The sequence below is a fragment of the Pipra filicauda genome, unplaced genomic scaffold (genome assembly GCF_003945595.2).
Source record: "Pipra filicauda isolate LSUMZ 115617 unplaced genomic scaffold, ASM394559v2 scaffold312_size1046226_pilon, whole genome shotgun sequence".
In the NCBI taxonomy this organism is placed as follows: Eukaryota; Metazoa; Chordata; class Aves; order Passeriformes; family Pipridae; genus Pipra; species Pipra filicauda.
Genome location: NW_024104435.1, coordinates 942,077 through 961,135, shown reverse-complemented (window position 1 = coordinate 961,135; position 19,059 = coordinate 942,077). Strand labels below are relative to the sequence as shown.

General features: G+C 63.9%; 1 protein-coding gene across 4 annotated transcripts in view; it reads right to left on the bottom strand.

The window, feature by feature from the left end:
- Positions 1 to 19,059, bottom strand: part of SBF1 (SET binding factor 1) — a 49,456-nt gene that overhangs the window by 15,136 nt on the left and 15,261 nt on the right. For 2 of the 4 annotated variants that reach the window (XM_039383500.1, XM_039383502.1), the window contains exons 2-23: positions 18,744 to 18,829; positions 14,583 to 14,720; positions 13,999 to 14,133; positions 12,819 to 12,929; positions 10,992 to 11,015; positions 9,826 to 9,931; positions 9,286 to 9,418; positions 8,060 to 8,168; positions 7,253 to 7,366; positions 6,592 to 6,669; positions 6,028 to 6,141; positions 4,895 to 5,023; positions 4,667 to 4,765; positions 3,782 to 3,986; positions 3,411 to 3,523; positions 2,713 to 2,862; positions 2,538 to 2,606; positions 1,881 to 2,039; positions 1,293 to 1,552; positions 490 to 662; positions 312 to 385; positions 15 to 210 (exon numbers count right to left, since the gene is read on the bottom strand). In XM_039383500.1, coding sequence (XP_039239434.1) covers positions 15 to 210; positions 312 to 385; positions 490 to 662; positions 1,293 to 1,552; positions 1,881 to 2,039; positions 2,538 to 2,606; positions 2,713 to 2,862; positions 3,411 to 3,523; positions 3,782 to 3,986; positions 4,667 to 4,765; positions 4,895 to 5,023; positions 6,028 to 6,141; positions 6,592 to 6,669; positions 7,253 to 7,366; positions 8,060 to 8,168; positions 9,286 to 9,418; positions 9,826 to 9,931; positions 10,992 to 11,015; positions 12,819 to 12,929; positions 13,999 to 14,133; positions 14,583 to 14,720; positions 18,744 to 18,829 — 2,775 coding nt within the window. The remainder of the gene's footprint in view (positions 1 to 14; positions 211 to 311; positions 386 to 489; positions 663 to 1,292; positions 1,553 to 1,880; positions 2,040 to 2,537; positions 2,607 to 2,712; positions 2,863 to 3,410; positions 3,524 to 3,781; positions 3,987 to 4,666; positions 4,766 to 4,894; positions 5,024 to 6,027; positions 6,142 to 6,591; positions 6,670 to 7,252; positions 7,367 to 8,059; positions 8,169 to 9,285; positions 9,419 to 9,825; positions 9,932 to 10,991; positions 11,016 to 12,818; positions 12,930 to 13,998; positions 14,134 to 14,582; positions 14,721 to 18,743; positions 18,830 to 19,059) is intronic. The other 2 variants (XM_039383501.1, XM_039383503.1) reach the window with 1 other exon arrangement.

The window sequence follows — 19,059 nt, the reverse complement described above, 5'->3', positions numbered from 1 at the left end:
CCCCAGCCCCTCACCCAGCGGGTCGGTGGGGGTTCCCTTGAAGATGATCCTGTAGGTGGTGAGGAAGATGGCTCCCTCGGCGGGGAGCAGGGGCGGCCCCCCGATGCTGCCCCCGGCAGCCTCCTCGCGCCCGTCGGGCATGAGGCACACGCGCAGCCCCTCCATCACACACTCCTCCCCCACCAGCAGGTTGGGGCACAGCAGCTTCGGCTGGGGGGGACAACGGGGAGTTCAGCCCCCGAGGAGCACGGGAGGGGGGTCTCCGCAGCCCCCCCACGGCTCCAGCCCCGTCCCAGCGGGACCCCCCATACCTTCTGGATGGGAGGAAGCCTCTTGCTCTCCCTGTGCACGGCGTCCAGGGTCTCGATGTGCATCTGCACGATGTCTGTGACACGCAGGGGGTGAGGCCGGAGCAGAGCCCTGCCCTGCCCACCCCGTGCCCTCCGCTGCCCCCCGCGGGACCCCCGTGCCCACCCCCGGTGCACCCACCTGGGATCATGACGTGCAGCCCCTTGAGGTGCTCGTTGGTGACGCCGCTCTCGGTGCACACCTTGTCCACGAAGCGGTTGATGAACCTCACCACGTAGTTGGCCACGTCGGAGCTCTCGGCGTCCTCGAAGCCGCTCTCGGTGTCGTAGCTCTCGGCCACGCTCCCGGCGATGCTGCCCGGGGAGCAGGGAAGGGTCAACCTGGAACAGCCCTGCCTGGCTGCAACCCGGGCTGGGAGCAGCTCCAGGGAGGTTCCACTCCTGGCGGGATCCCAGAAGAGATCCCACTCCTCGGAGGAATGCAGAAGAGCTCCAGCAGAGCTCCCACTCCTGATACAGACCCAGGACAGCTCCCACTCCTGATAGGAACACAAGAAAGCTCCCACTCCTGATAGGAACACAGGAAAGCTCCCACTCCTGATGGGAACACAGGAAAGCTCCCACTCCTGATACAGACCCAGAAGAGCTCCCAGTCCTCATAGGAACACAGGAGAGCTCCCACTCCTCATATGGATCCAGGAGACTTCCCACTCCTGGTATGGATCTAGGAAAACTCCCACTCCTGACAGGAACACAGGAGAGCTCCCACTCCCAGAAACCCCCCGGGCACCACAACCTGCCTCAATCCTGACCGAATCCCGGGATCCCAGGGTGGCTGGGGTCGGAAGGGACCTTTGAAGTCCATCCGGTCCAACCTCCCTGCAGCGAGCAGGGACATGTCCCGTGTCCTGAGGGCAGTGACTGACCGGGGTGCCCCGGGAGCTGCCGTCCCCGTGGCGGGTGTCCCCCCGCGCGTCCCCTCACCTGTTGGTGACGAAGCTGTTGCTGACGCTCTCGACGTCCCCCAGGCCGGAGCTGCGGAGCAGCCGGTTCTTGCTGGTGTCCAGGGGCAGGAGCAGGTAGCTCATGCGGTTGGCGTAGTGGATGGCCTGGCTGAACACGGTGCTCTCCTCCTTCTGGATCAGCTCCTGCTGCTTCTCCCGGCTCATGGTGGGCCAGAGCCGCAGCTGCTCCGACGCGATCTCCAGGGCAGACTTGGCTTCCTGGGGCTCCTCCGTGCTCTCCTGAAGGGGTTGGAAGGAGGTGGTGGTTGTTGGCATGGACAGATCCACCCGCCTTCACCTCACTGTTCCCACAGGAATCTCCCAGAACCAGGATGAGGTCCCTGATCCTTGTCTGAGCAGGTTGCCCAGAACAGGCAACTAGCACAGAGCATCTGTGGCTGCCCCTGGATCCCTGGAAGTGTCCAAGGGCAGGTTGGATGGGGCTTGGAGCAACCTGGGCTAGTGGAAGGTCCCTTCCCACCCAAGCCATTCCATGATTCCACGATCAGCTTGCAGACCTCTGTGAAGAGCTGCTCATCATCCCCAGACTCAGTCATGGTCTCCTCACCTCCTCCGCGTGGTTCTCCTCGTTGCTGTCCAGGTAGAGGGCCCGGATGTGGTTCTGCACGTCGCAGTAGAACATGGCCTCCCAGAACTGGATGTTGGTCCACACCACGTGCTCCTGCACGCAGCTGTAGGCGAACTGTGTGATGCCCGGGCTCAGCTTCTGCGGAGGGAGAAGGTGGAAAAGGTCCATACAAACGTGGCCTTTGTGCCAGGCTCTGCTCCCTGGCAATCCCTGCTCTAGCCACCTGCTGGGACAGCCCCCAGTCCTTGGGCAGGCAGAGGGAACATCTGCACCAGAGCTCCTCCAGGATTCCTGGAAAACTCTTCTCCTGCCCAGCGCCCACCCAGAGCCCTCAGTGCCACTGTTTTACAGGAGGTAGAACCTCATCCCAGCCCGCCCTGACGGACAGATGAAGCTGGAATTCCAGAGCAACAGATGAAGCTGGAATTCCAGAGCAACAGATGAAGCTGGAACTCCAGAGCAGCGCCCTTCCCACAGGTGTTCCAGCCACCCCAGGAGCCTGTGGGGGGCTGGAAGGTTTGGGCAGGAACTGTGCTCTGAGAAGCCCCGACAGGACAACCCCTGGCTCTCTGCCCTTCCACCCTCAGCCTCTGCCCTCTGCAGGGACTCTGAGGCCGCGGGCCCGGAGCAGCTCACCCTGCAGAAGGCGGTGACCAGCGGCAGGAGTGCGGCGGCGATCCCGTGTTCGTCCATGGCCGTGCAGTCCTGGGGAAGGGAGCAGGGGTGACGGGGGATCCGGGACCAGGACCCCACTCCCACGGCCGGCCCCGCTCCCAGGAGGGAGCAGCAGGTCCCGCCAGCCCCGTCCCACCTGCAGGCAGCAGTTCATCATGCGGATGACGAAGTCGAACTGCTGGTGGTCCAGCACCGCCCGGTTCTGCTGCACGTGCAGGTTGAGCTCCTGGGTGAGGCAGTGCCGGGCGGCCCGGCCCTTCATGGCACGCAGCACCGCCGGGAACAGCTGTGGGACACGGGCAGGCTCAGGGGGGAACACGACATGGGGCAGTGGTGGCCTTGGCAGTGCTGGGGAACGGTTGGATTCGATGGTCCCAGAGGGATTTTCCAACCTCAGTGACTCCATGGTTCTATTACTGAGGTGGGAGTCGGGCTCTGCTCCCAGGGAACAAGGGCCAGGCCAAGGGGAAATGGCGTCAGGCTGTGCCAGGGGAAGGTCAGGCTGGATACTGGGGAAAATTCCTTCACAGAAAGGGCTGTCCAGCCCTGGCACAGCTGCCCAGGGCAGGGGGGGAGTCTCCATCCCTGGAGGGATTTCAGAGCCCTGTGGATGTGGCACTTGGGGATATGGGTCAGTGGTGGCCTTGGCAGAGCTGGGGGATGGTTGGACTCAATGGGCTCTCAGGGCTTTTCCAACCTCATGGGATTCCATGATTCCATGAATATAAGCTGACCAGCAAAGATCTGGACACGGGCAGGGAACGTCCTCCCCACCCTGCCACAGAGGAGAGCAACCCGCCCCTCTCCTCCCCCCAGCCTCAGGACCCCCCTCACCTTTTTGGCCTCCAGCATCTTGTTCTCGAAGACGTAGGAGATGCAGTTCCTGACCACCTCCAGGCGCCGGGCACTGTTGGCCAGGGCGTTGCCGTTGCGCTCCAGGATGGCAGCTGGGAAGAGAATCCGGTCGGTCCAGTCAGGGCAGGACCTGCACCCCCGGGGGGGACATGGTGCCCCCCTGCTCCCCATGGGCAGGGTCTGGGCTCCAAGAGACCCCGGGGTGTGCCCCCTCAGGGTGCTGACAGACCCCTGGGTGCTCTGAGCAGCCCGAGGGGCAGGAGTTCAGGAGGTGCTGCTGCTCCTCCACGTTTTGCTGCCACGGCCCCTCGGACGGGCCGAGGAGGGTCCCTCCTGGTGCCCACACGTACCGATGGGGGGCCCTGATGGCACCATGCACTTCTTCTCGGCCTTCACGGCCGGAGGGGCCGTCTGCAGCTTGGCCGTGGCCTGGTCGATGATCCACTGCACCGTCCCCTCGTCCAGCCGGGGAAAGGGCTTCTGGTGGAGCCGCAGGTGACAACCTTCCGTGGGCTTCTGCACCTTGTGCATGGTCACTGCGGGGTAGGGGTTCTCCTGCCACGGCAAGGACAGCTCCTTTCAGGCCTGAGGACACAGCACGTCCTCTGCCAGCGCAGGAGCCCCAGCGAGGTGTCCCTCAGCCACCTCCACTGCTCCCAGCTGGATTCTACAGGAACCTGCAGTGCCAGCAGGATCTGCTCCCAAGCCCCACGGACAGAGAGCCAAGCCCTGCTCAGGAGCTCCATCCCAGACAGCCGAGGGTGCCATGGGCAAGTGACCTGTGCTGGTCAAGTGCCACTGGACACGTCAAGCTGGGCCAGGGGAGGGTCAGGTTGGGGCTGAGGAGGAATTTGTTGCTGGAAAGGGTGGGGAGGCCTTGGCAGGGGCTGCCCAGGGAGGTTTGGAGTGCCCAGCCCTGGAGGTGTCCCAGGAAGGCCTGGTCGTGGCACTCAGTGCTCTGGGCTGGGAGACAAGGTGGGGATGGGGCCCAGGGTGGATCCATGGGCTGGGAGGGCTTTTCCAGCCTCAGGGATCCTGGGATTCCATAAAACCAGGGAGTCCCTCTCCTGGGAGCAGCTCACACCAGGGTCACAGTGCCAGAGGGGGAGAGGATCATGCCCCAAGAGCTTATGGAGGGAGGAGAGAGCGACCAGGGCTCTGACCCAGCCAGGGTTTCCCTGCCCTGTACCCTCCCAGCACCTTCCCAGTCCTGCCCTGGGGGCTGCAGGACTCACATTTTTGTACAGTTTCTCCGCCAGCTCCTTGATGTGCCGCAGGATCTTCTGCTTGTTCCCCTCCTCGGCCCGCATGCGCTTCACCTCGTACGCCACGAGCTGGGGACGAGGCGGAGCTGAGGGGAGCCCTTCCCACGGCCCCGTGTGCCCCCAGGGTCCCAGCAGATCCCAGCGGGGCTCCGGGGCAGGCAGGGCCCAGCGGGGTGGCCGGGAAGGGGCCCCGCTCACCTCGTCGAACAGGTCGATGGGCCGGTACGGGGCCCCGCGCTCGGTGACGAAGCCGGCGAAGGCCATGCCCTCCAACACCTTGGTCAGGAAATCGTCCTCCGTCAGCCCCCGCTGCCCCAGGAACGCTGCCTGCAGGGGGAGAGCGTGTGCCGTCAGCTGGGGGGACACGGAGCCAAGGACACGCACCCGGGTGGCACTGGGACGGTGCCACCTCCTGCCCTGTCCCAGCTGGGCACGGGGACAGGGTTTGCACGGAAACCTGAACCTCTGGCCTGCAGCAGCAGGACACGGGTGGCAAGGGAAGAGCACCAGTGTCACCTCAGTGTGCAGAGGCAGGACACAAGGACACAGGGACACAAGGGCACAGGGGCACAGGGACATGGGCACAGGGATACAGGAACTCAGGGCTACAGGAACAGACCAGAGCACTGAGTGCCACGGCCAGGCCTTCCTGGGACACCTCCAGGGCTGGGCACTCCAAACCTCCCTGGGCAGCCCCTGCCAAGGCCTCCCCACCCTTTCCAGCAACAAATTCCTCCTCAGCCCCAACCTGACCCTCCCCTGGCCCAGCCTGAGGCCGTTTCCCCTTGGCCTGGCCCTTGTTCCCTGGCAGCAGAGCCCGACCCCCCCCTGGCTCCCCCCTCCTGGCAGGGACTTGCAGAGCCAGAAGGTCCCTCCTGAGCCTCCTTTGCTCCAGGATGAGCCCCCCCAGCTCCCTCAGCCCCTCCTGCTGCTCCAGACCCTTCCCAGCTCCCTTCCCTTCCCTGCACACGCTCCAGCCCCTCCAGGTCTCTCCTGTCTGAGGGCCCAGAACTACCCCCGGGATTCCAGGGAGGCCTCTCCCCAGTGCCAAGGTCTCAATAAAACCCCAGCTCCAGGCCTGGGTTCCCTCCTGCCCTGGCTGCAGGAGCAGGGACATGGCCGTGGAGCATCCGAGCACTCCGGGGCACGACCAGGGAAGCGCTGCCCGATCCAAGAGCCCTCGGGACGCTCAAGGACAAACACGGGATGCAGGTGGGCCCGGGAGGGGGGTCGGGGAGGTCACCGGCTGGAAACCCGGAATTGTTTTTTGGATTCAGCTGTCACAGCCCAACTCATCCCGCCCCTGCCCCTGGCACAGGCCCCGCACACACCTTGTGGAAGCGGATGACGGGCTCGGGGTGGATGCGGATGATGTGCAGGCACCAGCGATAGCCCTGCAGCAGCTGTGCAAACAGGCGCAGGAACACGGCTCGGATCTCCTTGTCCTGGGAAAGGGAAGGACGCCCTGCTCATGGAGTGGCCACAGCGAGGTGGGACAGGGTGTGGATGAGGCGGCTCCCGGGGCAGGAGTTTCCCCCCAGGGCCGAGGGGAGGGGATCAAGCCATTGGGTCAGGGCAGGAAACACAGCAGGGATTCCAGGGAAAAAGGGGCACAGCAGCCTGGATTCACCGCTCTGCCCCCCGGATGCTGCACAGGGAGGAGAAGGAGCTCTCACAGCCCCAGGATTTGCTGAAGGGCCCAAACATTCCACGTCTGCCTCCAGCCCAGCCATGAACCCAGGGGCACTGCAGGCTCCAACCAGGGCTCAGAGCAGTGCCCTCGGTGCCCAGGCAGTGCCAGTGACACCGAGATGGAGACAGGCCTGGAATGGTGCCTGGGAGATGGGGTGTCCATCAGGAATGGCCTCCCCACGAGGGGTCCCCGCTCCACTCACCTGCATCTTGAGGGAAGAGGCGGAAATGGTGGAAGGGAGGAAGGCGAGATCAGCCACCTCCAGCTCCGGGTCCAGGACCTGCCCAGGGAACACACACAGCTTCTTTCCCAGCCGGAAAAGCCAAGGAGTGTTCCCCAGAGACCCCACAGTCCCCCTGGAAAAGCACTGAGGGGTTTGGAGACAAACCACCAGGGATGAGGCACGGGAAGCCTCACGGCCTGACCCTTCCTTGGGAAGCACTGCTGGCAGAGTGGGGCTCCCAGGGAAGGGGGAGCCCCTCCGGCTCTGCCAGGGAGACCTTCCCCCCCGGTGCCCCCGGCCCAGGAGCCGCAGCGTTGGCAGGGCACAGTGCCCTGGGTACACAGGGGGAACACAGGAACAGCCAGCAGGGCTGCAGGGCCACAGCTGCTTCCTGCCCACGGGCTGGGAGCCAGCCTTCCCATTCCCAGAAACCTTTGGCAGAGGAGGCTCTCTGGCACTGCTGTGCATCAGAGGCCATCGGATCAGGATTGGGAATGGTCCCTGTGACAGGATCAGGAGGAGCCCAAGGAGTGGACCCTGCTCTCAGAGGAGCCCCAGCTCCGTTCCCAGCTCCCTGGACACGTGTGTCATTCCCAGGGTTTCGGCACCTCAGGGATGGAGGGAATGCCACAGCACTTACCATGGAAAGGGCTTCCCGGGTCTGCTGGAGCAGGGGCTCGGGGAGCAGGGAGATGTGGACACACTCGGGAACGTTCACGGTCCCACCATCCAGATCCGCGATCACCACATCCAGCTGGAAGGGCAGCACAGCGTGGGACGAGGCCTGGCTTCCCAACCCCACAGCCCACAGGTCCCACTGGACCCAGCCATCCCCATGGGGCCCAGCCATCCCATTGGATCCAGCCATCCCCACTGGACCCAGTCATCCCTGTGGGACCCAGCCATTCCCACTGGACCCAGCCATCCCCGTGGGGCCCAGCCATTCCCACTGGATCCAGCCATTCCCATTGGATGCAGCCATCCCCGTGGGACCCAGCCATTCCCACTGGACCCAGCCATCCCCACTGGACCCAGCCATTCCCACCAGACCCAGCCATTCCCACGGGACCCATCCATTCCCACTGGACCCAGCCATTCCCACCAGACCCATCCATTCCCACTGGACTCAGCCATTCCCACCAGACCCAGCCATTCCCACGGGACCCATCCATTCCCACCAGACCCAGCCATTCCCACGGGACCCATCCATTCCCACTGGACTCAGCCATTCCCACTGGACCCAGCCATTCCCACTGGACCCAGCCATTCCCACTGGGCTCATGAGGACATCTGGATGTCCCAGTTGAGCACACAGAGCCTGTGGCCCTGGGCACCCCGAGGATGATGCCTGATGCCCCCCAAGCCTGCTGTCCCCCCCCCTGCTCCTGCCCAGCCCTCCCCTGGCACAGGGAGCAGGGAGCAGGGAACAGGGAACACGGTGTCTCACCAGCTCCTGCGTCTCTGACTGGAAGATGGAGTGGACCCCGATGATGAAGGGGGTGGGGGTGCTCAGCACCTCCAGGAGCTGGGCAGGCAGGATGGGCACGTAGGTGAAACTGCAACCAGAGAGAGCCTCAGTGCAGCCCCCGGGCCTGTTCTGCACCCACACCCAGCACCAGCCCCCATCCCGGCTCCAGAGGGGGGTGATGTGTGTCCAGGCTGCCCCTGGCACTCCCAGCCCCCGGGGCAGCACCTGCCCACAGCTCCTGAAGGCTCATGGACACTTGCCCAGAGGAGCTGTGGTCACCCCATCCCTGGAAGTGTTCTGGAGAGGGACTCTGGACAAGGCCAGAACAAGGGGGAATGGCTTCCCAGTGCCAGAGGGCAGGGAGAGATGGGATATTGGGAAGGAATTCCTGGCTGGGAGGGTGGGCAGGCCCTGGCCCAGGTTGCCCAGAGAAGCTGTGGTTGCCCCTGGATCCCTGGAAGTGTCCAAGGCCAGGCTGGAGCAACCTGGGCTAGTGGAAGGTGTCTCTGCCCATGGCAGGGTGGGACTGGATGGGCTTTAAGGCTCCTTCCCACCCAAACCCTCCTGGGACTCCACGATTCCATAATTCTATGGTATGATCCCACTGAGAGAAGGGAAAGGGATGGATTCTGGAGGCAGAAGCACCTCTGGCCTCTCCCATGTGCACCATGCAGTGATTGCACAGCCCTGGATCACATCCCAGACTCTGATGGGATTGCTTCCCTCTGCCAAGAGCTGCCCCAGCCAGGAACAGGGCTGGGGACACTGCTGGGAACACCTCACTGCTGCTTATGGAATCATGGAATATCCTGGGCTGGAAAGGACCCACAGGGATCATTGATCCAACTCCTGGCCCTGCACAGACACCCCAACAATCCCACCCTGGCCCTGAGAGTGTTGTCCAAACCCTCCTGGAGCTCTGGCAGCCTTGGGGCTGTGCCCACTGCCCTGGGGAGCCTGGGCAGTGCCAACCACCCTCTGGGGGAAGAACCTTTGCCTGAGATCCACCCTGAGCCTGCCCTGGCACAGCTCCAGCCCTTCCCTGGGCCCTGTCCTGGTCACCAGGGAGAACATTTCCCAGCTCAGCCCATCCTGCCTGGAGAGGAGGGAGGCAGGGCTGGGAGATTCCCCAGTCACACTGGGAGGCAGGGGGAGGCAGGAGAGCTGGCACAGGGTGGAGGGTGGGGGGCTCAGGGACCCCTCACCTGTACTTGAGGGGGAACATGAGAGCCAGGAGAGCCCGGCAGGCATCTGTCAGCCTCTGGTAACTGCTGGAGAGGAACAGGATCTTGTGCTCGGTCAGCGCCGCGCAGAACAGGAACAGCACGTTGGTGATGCCTGGGCAGGGCACAGGAGGGCACTCAGAAACAGGGGGACCCCTCCTGCATCCCTCCAGAGCCCCCTGACCCGCCCCCCAGGGCTGGAGACCACTCCCCATCCCCACGCCCTGCCCGAGAGAAGAGCTCAGCATCCCCCAAAGAGCCACTCCCGGGTCACCCAGGGAAGTCCCTCTTCCCAGAGATGCTCCCACTGCTCCCGGGCTGCCCCAGTCCTTAACTGGGAGGCACAAGGCCAACACCAGCTCTGGGCTCTCCTCCTGCACCCAGGCTGCTCCTCATGACCCCTGCCCCACATCCCACCCTCCTGGAAAAGGGTCCGGGGAGGCTCTGGAGCCACAGGCCAGGTGGGAATGACCTGCAGGGGCTGTGGCCCCGAGGCCATGGCAGGGTGGGGCCAGGTCTCACCGAGCTGGCGGAACAGCAGGGCCACGCTGCAGCTGCTGACGGGGAGCGAGTCGTTGATGGGAGTCTGGATCACCTGCCTGTCCCCTGCCCCCAGGGAGATCGTCCTCTGCAAGGGAACACACCCAGTCACCGGGATCACCCCGGCATGGCACGAGGACAAGGCAGGGGCAGCCAAACCCCCCGGTGCAGGGGACAGGGCACCCCTGGCACAGCCCCCGCCCCCAGCACGGCTGGAGCACGGCTGCTGCGGGAAGAGGGGAGAGAAAAGAGGGAAGAAGGAAGAGGAAAGAAGGAAGAGGATGTTGCCACTGAACCCCTTGGGTGCTTGACTGGGTCCACGGGCTGAGGGGAGGAAGGGCACCTGTTTCAGTATTCCCAGCCAGCACCAGCGACATCCCGGCGGCCCCCAGATCCGCACGGAGACAGGGGACACAACGGCTCCCCAGGACTCCAGAGCTCCCCAGGCCCTTGGACCCAAGGGGAGCAGCTCCCCTGTCTGTGCCCACCCAGCCCTGCTGTACCAGGGAGCAGCTCCAGCTCTGCAGTCTCTCTGGCAGCAGGAGTAGGCCCTGCTGCCTCCCGGTGAAGGGACGGACAGACCGGGCACAGGCTCATTGCTTCTTCCCCAACACCACTTATCATTCCCAGACTGAACCCACTCCCAGTTGGCACAGGGACGCTTACACATCCCAAGGCTCCCTCTAGGCTGCAGGGGCTGAGGCAGGAGCGGAGCTCTGGCCCTTCTCCTCCTTTTTCCACACCTCTCCAGGGAACACGCTCCTGCAATAGCAGGTTTCGCCACCTCCCCGCAGCCACGAGAGCTCCCAGATCCCACCAGGAACAGCCCCAAAATCCAGTGCTGGACAGGGCCATGGTCGAGCAGAGCCAGACCCCTGACCTGCTCCTCCAGCCCAGCTTTCACAACCCCCAGAACACACAGAGAGGCAGAAGGGCCAGCCAGGAATGCAGCCCCTTCCCGGAGCCCAGGGACACGTCCCGGGACACACACGGACACAGACACCCCAGGGTGCCCTGAGACCACCAGGACACGGGCCTGGGCGGGTCACACTCAGAGCAATTAACAGAGAGGCTGTTAACGAGGGGACAGACCCCAAGGTGGGAAAGAAATGTGGGAAAGAAATGTGGGAAAGAAAAGAAGTTCGTACCGCTGCTTCGTCGTCCGCGTCAGGCTGAGGTGGGACAGACAGAGAGCACAGTCAGTTAGGACACACGGACAAGGGACAACGGGACAAGGGGGACACGGACACGGGCAGAGCCAGCCACGAGCAGGGACAATGCTCAGAGAGGAGCCCACATACACAAACACAGACATGGAGTGAAAGCCATGGCTACGGCACTGGGAAAGAGCCTTGGACACGGCAGGACAACGGGTAAAGCACGGGAAGGGAAGGGAAGTGCCACCAAACTGTCCCCCCGTCACACAGTCCCTGTTCCCACAGCACAGAGCGGTCCTGCCCCAGCTGGGGGGATGGATCTGAGCCAAACCCAGCGAGCCACAGCGGCTGCAGAAGCCGCCCTGCTCCGGCCAGCCCTCCTCATCCCGCCGGGGAGGAACCGGATCCGGGCAGATCCCACGGGATTGGATTGCAAACCCAGGGTGTCTGGCACAGCCCCCGTGCCCTGGCAGTGGGCAGCACCCCGCTCTCCTCTCCAGAGAACTGGATAGGCCTGGCTCCATCCCTCTCCTGCAGACACGGGAGCAGTGCCGGGCTCTCCCGGGTGCTCAGAGGGAGCCCCAAACCTACGGCAGCTCCAGGGGCTCCTGCCCAAAAACCTGCTCAGAGACGGGGGCAGGAAGCAGAACCCCCTCAGGGTCACGGGCACAGGGGGAAGGAAACCCCTGTCTGAAGGCACTGGGGGTCTGTGGTGCTACTCCAGTGCCCTGTGGTGTCATCCCAGTGCCCCGTGGTGCTGTCCCAGTTCTCCGTGGTGCTGTCCCAGTGCCCTCTGCTGCTGTCCCAGTGCCCTCTGCTGCTGTCCCAGTGCACTCTGCTGCTGTTCCAGCCTCGCCAAGACTCCCCCACTTGGATGTGGGATAATTAATATCGCTTTGTGCTGGAGGAAGAGGAGCTCAGCTGAAGGGGGAGACAAGCACACCTCCCTGGTGACATCTGAGGTGTCACCATGGCAGGAAAGCCCCAGGGCATTGCACTGCTGTCCCCAATCTCCTGCCAGGGGGTCCAGCTGGGCTCTCCCTCTGCCCCCCCTGTCCCATCTGCTGAGCCCAGCTGGGCTGCCTGGAGCAGGAGGAGTTGCTGGAGGGACACTCAGCTCCAAGGGGGGGGCAGGGGGTGTGATGGCCTCGGCTCTGGGCACAGGCCCTGTCCAGCAGAGACGCCGGCCAGGCACGGGCACAGGACCAGGCACGGGCACAGGACCAGGCACAGGAACAGCCCAGTGCTCCAAGGAGAGCTCCAGGCTGCCCGTCTGGCATGGCTGGCCCTCCCTGGCCCGTGTCCCTGCAGCTGCCCCAGCCCTGCTCTCACAGATGGCCCGTGACCACTCGGCCCCGGAGCAGCTCTCCGGGCAAACGGAGCCAGGAGTGCAGGAGTGACCACGGCCCATGGAATGTGTTTGCACAGACGGAGCAGCACCCACGTCAGCTGGTGGTCGAGCTCCCAGTCTCCTTCCCAAGGGAGCAGGAGCCACTGGCTGGGACAGGGAAGTGCAGCCCAGCCAAGCAGCAGGACCTGCTCAGCTGAGCGGCTCCACGTCACGGAATTTTGGTGTTTGTGCTCCGAAGCACTTGGGAAGGCAGCAGGGCACGGAGCCAGGCCCTGCCCACGGGTCCCACTCAGCTCACCCAGCACAGCAAACCCAGAGCCCAGCTGAGCAGGACCCCCAGCCCAGCTCTGACAGAGCTGCTGAGGGGGCAGAGCATGGAGAGGGAGAGGGAAGGGCATGGAGAGGGAAGGGCATGGAGAGGGAGAGGGAAGGGCATGGAGAAGGAGAGGGAGGGGCAGGACACCCACCTGTGCTCCCCCCGTGATGGGGATGGTGCAGGTGAGGAGGTTCCCGATGACATTCTCCAAGGACACGCTCAGCCCGTCCACGTAGATGGTGTAGATCAACCCCAGGCTGTTCTGGAGGGGGGAGCAGGGCACGGATGAGCAGGGCTGGGAGCTGGGGAGACCCTCCAGCATGGAACCCCATTCCCTGGAGGGGCTCCCAGGGCTTGTCCCTGGCCAAACACACCCTGGGATTGCCAATCCCAGGTGCAGTGCTCCAGGTCTTCCTCCTCCTCGTCCACAGGGATGGGATATTCGGCACAGGCTCTGTTTGCTTCCAGCCAGCAGCACATCCCCATCCCCACACTGACCCCTTGGAGCAGCAGGGGCTTCCCACAGCTCCATGAGCAGAGTGGTTGGGAACACCCGGGTTCTCCAGTCCCCCAGCACTCCCAGTCCACAAATACTCCAAGGAAGGGATGGGAAGGAGACCCTTTCCCAGCAAGGGCTGGCCGAGGTTCCCAAAATCTGGGCAATGCCCCTGACAACACACTTTGACTTTTGTCAGCCCTGGGTGGTTGTTGTAGGTTCCTTCCACAGCTTCTCTGGGCAACCTGGGCCAGGGCCTCCCGACCTCCCAGCCAGGAATTCCTTCCCAATATCTCATCTAACCCCGCCCTCTGGCAGTGGGAAGCCATTCCTCCTTGGCCTGTCCCTCCATCCCTTGTCCCCAGTCCTTCTCCAGCTCTCCTGGAGCCCCTTTAGGCCCTGCCAGGGGCTCTCAGCTCTCCCTGGAGCCTTCTCTTCTCCAGGGAACCCCCCCAGCTCTCCCAGCCCCATGCCCATGGATACAGCCCAGCTCCCAGCCCGAGCCCTCCCAAACCCTTCCCAGGCACACAATGCAGCACCTTCACACAAACACAGCTGGCAGAGACCAACACTCTGCAGGAACAGGCTGTTCCTCCCTGTGTTCCATGAACCAGGTGGGTCCAGCTGGCACGGGGGGCCCTGGCTCCGTGTCCCGCGGCCGTTCGGGGTCAGCACAACTGGGCCCGGCTCCGGATGCAAAGGGCAGGATGGGAACGGGCCTCGCTCCCACGGGTGCTGTGCCAGGCTGTTCCTGCAGCCCTCGCTCCCAGAGTCAGGAAGCCTTTCCCAGCACTGCTCCCCGAGCAGGATCCCGGCTCCCCCATCCCGGACTCACCCTGAACACCTCGGCGTGGTCCAGCCGGGACACCAGCACCAGGCTCTTGGGAGCGAAGAGCTGGGCAGGTTGGACGGGAGATGACGGCTCCTCCTCCCCCTCCTCGCCCTCTCCATTCCTGGGGTGGCTCTGGGGCTGGGGAGACACACAGCAGCCAGGGCATGGGGTTAAAGGGTGCTCTTCCCTCTCCCAAGATCCCAGTGCCAGGGTCCGGATTCCTCCGGCACAGGGAAGGCAGGAACCACTCCTTTTCTGCTGCTGACCCCCCTTCCCACCCAGCCACGGATTCCCCTGGCACAGGGAAGGCAGGAACCACTGGCCAGAGCTAAATGCAGCTGGATGCTTCCCCCAGTGCTGCTGACCACCCTTCCCACCCACCCCCAGCTTCCTGTGGCACAGGGAAGGCAGGAACCACTGGCCAGGGCCAACGGAAGCCCGATGCTTCTCTACCAGTGCTGCTGCCACCACTCCCACCCATCCCCGGATTCCTGTGGCACAGGGAAGGCAGGAACCACTGGCCAGGGCCACTGGCAGCAGGATGCCTCCCCCCAGCACTGCTGCCCCCGTCCCAGTGCCCCCAGCACCTGCGGGCTGTCCACGGCCTCCCAGAAGGTGAAGCAGGCGCAGTAGTGCCGCTCCGAGTTGATGTCGGTCAGCACGGCCACGAAGAAGGTGGGGGGATTCCTCTCCGGGAAGAGCTGCCAGCCGCTGGGCTGGCAGAACTGTGGGGAAGGAGGGCTGGGGTCAGAGGGGCTGCCAACCACTGCCCCTCAACCCCTGCACCCCTGGAGGGGGTGAGAGCAAACCCCGACCCCACCGGTCCTGGACCCCGGGAACAGGGAGCTCAGTGTGGCACCACATTGCAGGGAAGGGCAGCTCTGTGATCTGGGAATGGGGAGAGCATAGGGCAGAGCTCCCCCTCCCCTCACCCACTGCACCTCAGGCACCCTCCTACACCATGGACCGGCTTCTGGGACTTCCCAAACCCCCTCCCAGGGGAAAACAGGGCCAGTGCCATCCCCTCCTCTCTGCAGGGACAGCTGGAGCTGCTTGGAGAAACCCAAGCGGGAAGAAAGGGTGATGGGACACCCCGGCCAGGATGGGCACCCTGCCCACAACCACAGGAGCCCCAGTACAGGGGCTGTGAGGGGCTTGGCTGGGCCAGGGGCTGCTGGCACCTGGCACTGAGCCCCCCTGCCTGCTGGGCCCTGTACAGTTCTGCAGCCCCCCTGGCACTGGCACCAAGCAACTAAACTCTGCACGGCCCCCCCGGGCTCTGCACAGACCCCCAGGCCCACCAGGGCACCGAGCCCCCCAGGCTCTGCACACCTCCAGCCCACCACGGTGCCAGGCAATCACACACTGGCACCACAAGGTCAGGAAGGAAAGGTGATCCTGCACTGCTGTGGACACGCAGGACATGGGCACCGGGGTGGCTCCAGGAGGTGGCACCGCTCCCCTGGGCACACACTGCCCTTGGCTGTGCCACCACTGCCCTTCCAGCACCTCCCAACCCCGCTGGACCTGCCACTGGGACTTCCCAAACCCCCTCCCAGGGCCGGGGGTAATTCCAGCCAGCGGCCCCAGGACTCCCCCAGGTTTCCAAGCCTCAAGGGGTTTTTCCGCGTTTCCTCAGCCCTGTGGAAAATTCCCGGCAGTGCTGGGAGCTCCCTGGGCGCGGGACAGCTCGGCTCCTTCCGGGGCCACGCCGAGGACAAGGGACTGGAGCAAATCCGAGGACGAGAACGAGGGGGCACCAGGGCCAGACCGGCCACGGGGCCCAACACACGAGGAGTCACTGCCCCAGCCCAAACCCTCAGGAATCCAAAACTCACCCACCTGGTGAGTTTTCCAGCTGTTCACCACTCCCTGTGCTCATGGTGCCCATGGAGCCTCCTCTCCTCTCTGGTAAGAGCTGGACACTGGGGCAGGAGCTTGGATCTCCCCAGACACCCGGGATGGGAGGGTAGGCAAAGGCACCCCAGAAGCTGCTTCCCAGGCTCTGCCAGGGGTGTCCCTGTAAAGCTTCCCAGGCTCTGCCAGGGGTGTCCCTGTAAAGCTTCCCAGGCTCTGCCAGGGGTGTCCCTGTAAAGCTCCCCAGGCTCTGCCAGGGGTGTCCCTGTAAACCCACCTCTGGGAGCTCTCCATCCCGGTGCTCCTGCCCCAGGAAGGTTTGGCTCAGCAGCCACGGGGGTGAGCACACGGTGTCACTGTCCCCACACAACAGTTCCCCCCTCACTGGGCTCCACCACGAGCTCCCAGCTCGGCACAAACATCTCCTGGGCATCGCAGGAATGAGGAGCCCAAAGCCCACGGAGCTGCTGCCCCCCAAGAACTTGCTGCTGGGTCACAGATCAGAGTCCCAGCACGGTCTGGGTGGGAAGGGACCTTAAAGCCCCTCCAGTGCCACCCCTGCCATGGGCAGGGACACCTTCCACCAGCCCAGGTTGCTCCAAGCCCTGTCCAGCCTGGCCTTGGACACTTCCAGGGATCCAGGGGCAGCCACAGCTTCTCTGGGCAACCTGGGCCAGGGCCTGCCCACCCCCCCAGCCAAGTGCCACATCCACATGGCTTTTAAATTCCTCCAGGGATGGGGACTCCACTACTTCCCTGTTCCCTCTTTCCCTCAATAATTTTCCAGAACCTGAAGTATTTTCCAGCTTCAGTGAAAAACATGACACACAATTAAAAGGGAATTTCACCAAGTCCAACAGATTGAGTCACATCCACACCTCAAAGCTCATCCCCTTCCACGTGGACACTTTCCACTAGCCCAGGTTGCTCCAAGCCCCATCCCACCCAGCCTGGAACGCTTCCAGGGATGGGGCAGCCACAGTCCCTCCAGGCCCTTGTCCAAAGTCCCTCTCCAGCTCTCTTAGAGCTCCCTTAGGCACTGGAAGCTGGATGTCTGGAACGCTGCCTTGGCTGTGCTGCCAGAGGTGGAACAGATCTGGAGGCCTGGGTGCACCCAGTGGGTGCCAAAACCACCCCAGAGCCACCCCAGGACACAGAAAATCCTGTGCCATGTCAGGCAGACCTGTGGGATCACGGCATGGAAGGACAGGAGGCCCAGCACCACGGGAAGGATCCAGAAGGGAGAGTGGGAATGGCCCTGACCCTCCCTGGAGCACAGGGAGGCCCCGGATTTACAGGAATCTCCGCTCCCATGGCACACCTCGCTCGGGCCATGGCAGCCGCTGCCACCAGGATCCCTCGTTCTCCCGCTGCTCCCCTGGGAATGCCCACTCCAGGCAGCTCCAGGGGCTCCGGAGGAGAGAGCTCTGGGCAGGGAGGGAGGAGCTGCAGCAGGGACACGGCCACATCCTGTGTGTGTCCCCAGAGGAACCGGCTCCGTCAACACGACATGTTCGTGTTTGGAATTGCTGCCGGACGCCGCGCAAGGCCAGAAGCTACAAACTGCAGCTCCCTGACACCCCAGAAAGCCTTTTCTCCCCAAAAAAGCTGCTAAAAAGAACCAGCTGCGACCGCAATGTCACGTCCCGCCCAATCCCCCAGGATGGGCTCCCTTGGGTTTTGGGGAGCTGCCCTCGGCTCAGCCCCGCGTGCTGTTCCTGTTCCCCCGGGACACCTCGGAGGGCTTGTGGGAAGCCCTGGAGCCACCCCTGGCTCCCAACAGGACAGGGCTCCAATTGTTTAAATTCCAGGGATTTTTTGGCTGGACGGTTTGACCCCTGGGGAAAAAAGCAGCTTTCCTCCTGTTTGGGACCGTTCCCAAGTCCCTGCAGACACCAGGAAACTCGGACCAGAAAAATAATGTGTGTTTCTGCCTCGCACAAAACAGCCCAGAAAACTCCGGAACTGCGCTGGAGTTTTGGGGAACAGACGATGGGAAGAGGGGCTGGACACTGTCGATCCCAGTGACGGTGGGAAGAGGAGTCAGTTGCTCCCACTGATCCCAGTGCCAGTGAGAAGCTGTCCAGCCCTGGCACAGCTGCCCAGGGCAGGGAGGGAGTCCCCACCCCGGAGAGATTTCAAAGCCCTGGGGATGTGGCACTTGGGGACAGGGGTCAGTGGTGGTCTCGGCAGTGCTGGGGGACTGCTGGACTCAGTGGGCCCAGAGGATTTTCCAGCCTAAATGATTCCATGATCCCACAAAGTGCAGAGGGGAGCGGAGCAGCCTCGGGGGGGCTCAGTCTGGGGTCTGTCCTGTCGCTGGCAGTGGAGCTCCAGCTCCTCTCCCTCGGAGTCCTCAGAGCACCAGGGCACAGCACAGCACTTGGGAAGAGCTTCCATTCCAATTTAGCAAACAAGGGGAACGATCCCACTCTCCTGGTTTGGAGGATCCCATGAAGCACCACATCCAGCTGGGTGTGCCACGTTCTGGGAATGACCCGGCACTGAGCTGATCCCAAAGGACTCTGGGGACAGCTGGTGACCGTGTCCGGAGCCCTGGGAGGGATCAGGGATCCAGGTCCCAGCAGCTCCTCGGGATTGCCCCTGCTCAGAGGGGGCAAGGCACCGGGAAGGGCCTGACCACGCTGGTGAGGCTGCATCCCTGGCTCCTCCAGGAAACATTCCAGCACCCCCAGCAGCTGAGCCCAGAGGAGGAGGGGGAGCACAGAGGCAGGGAGAGGAGCCAGCACGCTGGATCCCACCATTTCCAGAGTGTTCTGGAGCTGCACTGGGGGCAGGTGGGAACCCCTCCCCCCATCAGACCCTGTGGGATGTGTCCCCGTGTCACCCACCCCGGTGTCACCCCAGGGTCCCCAGGGACAGTGACTCACCAGCTCGATGCCCTGTGGGAAGGGGTTGTCCTCCCAGTCCTTCTCCGGGAAGCGCTGGAGGATCTGTCCCTGTCCATCCCCGCTCCCTGCAGACAAGAGAGGGATTAGAGGACTGCCAGCCCCCCGGAATGCCAGGCTGGAAGCAACACTGGGATTAGAGAGCAGGCAGCAGGAACCCCTGCTGGCACAGCCACCTCTGGGAATGCCAGGCTGGAAGCAACACTGGGATATTCCAGCACCACGTCAGCCCTCCACGGACACAGGCAGCACAGGAGAGACCCCAGCCCGTCCCACAGGCACGGTGGCACTGCCCACC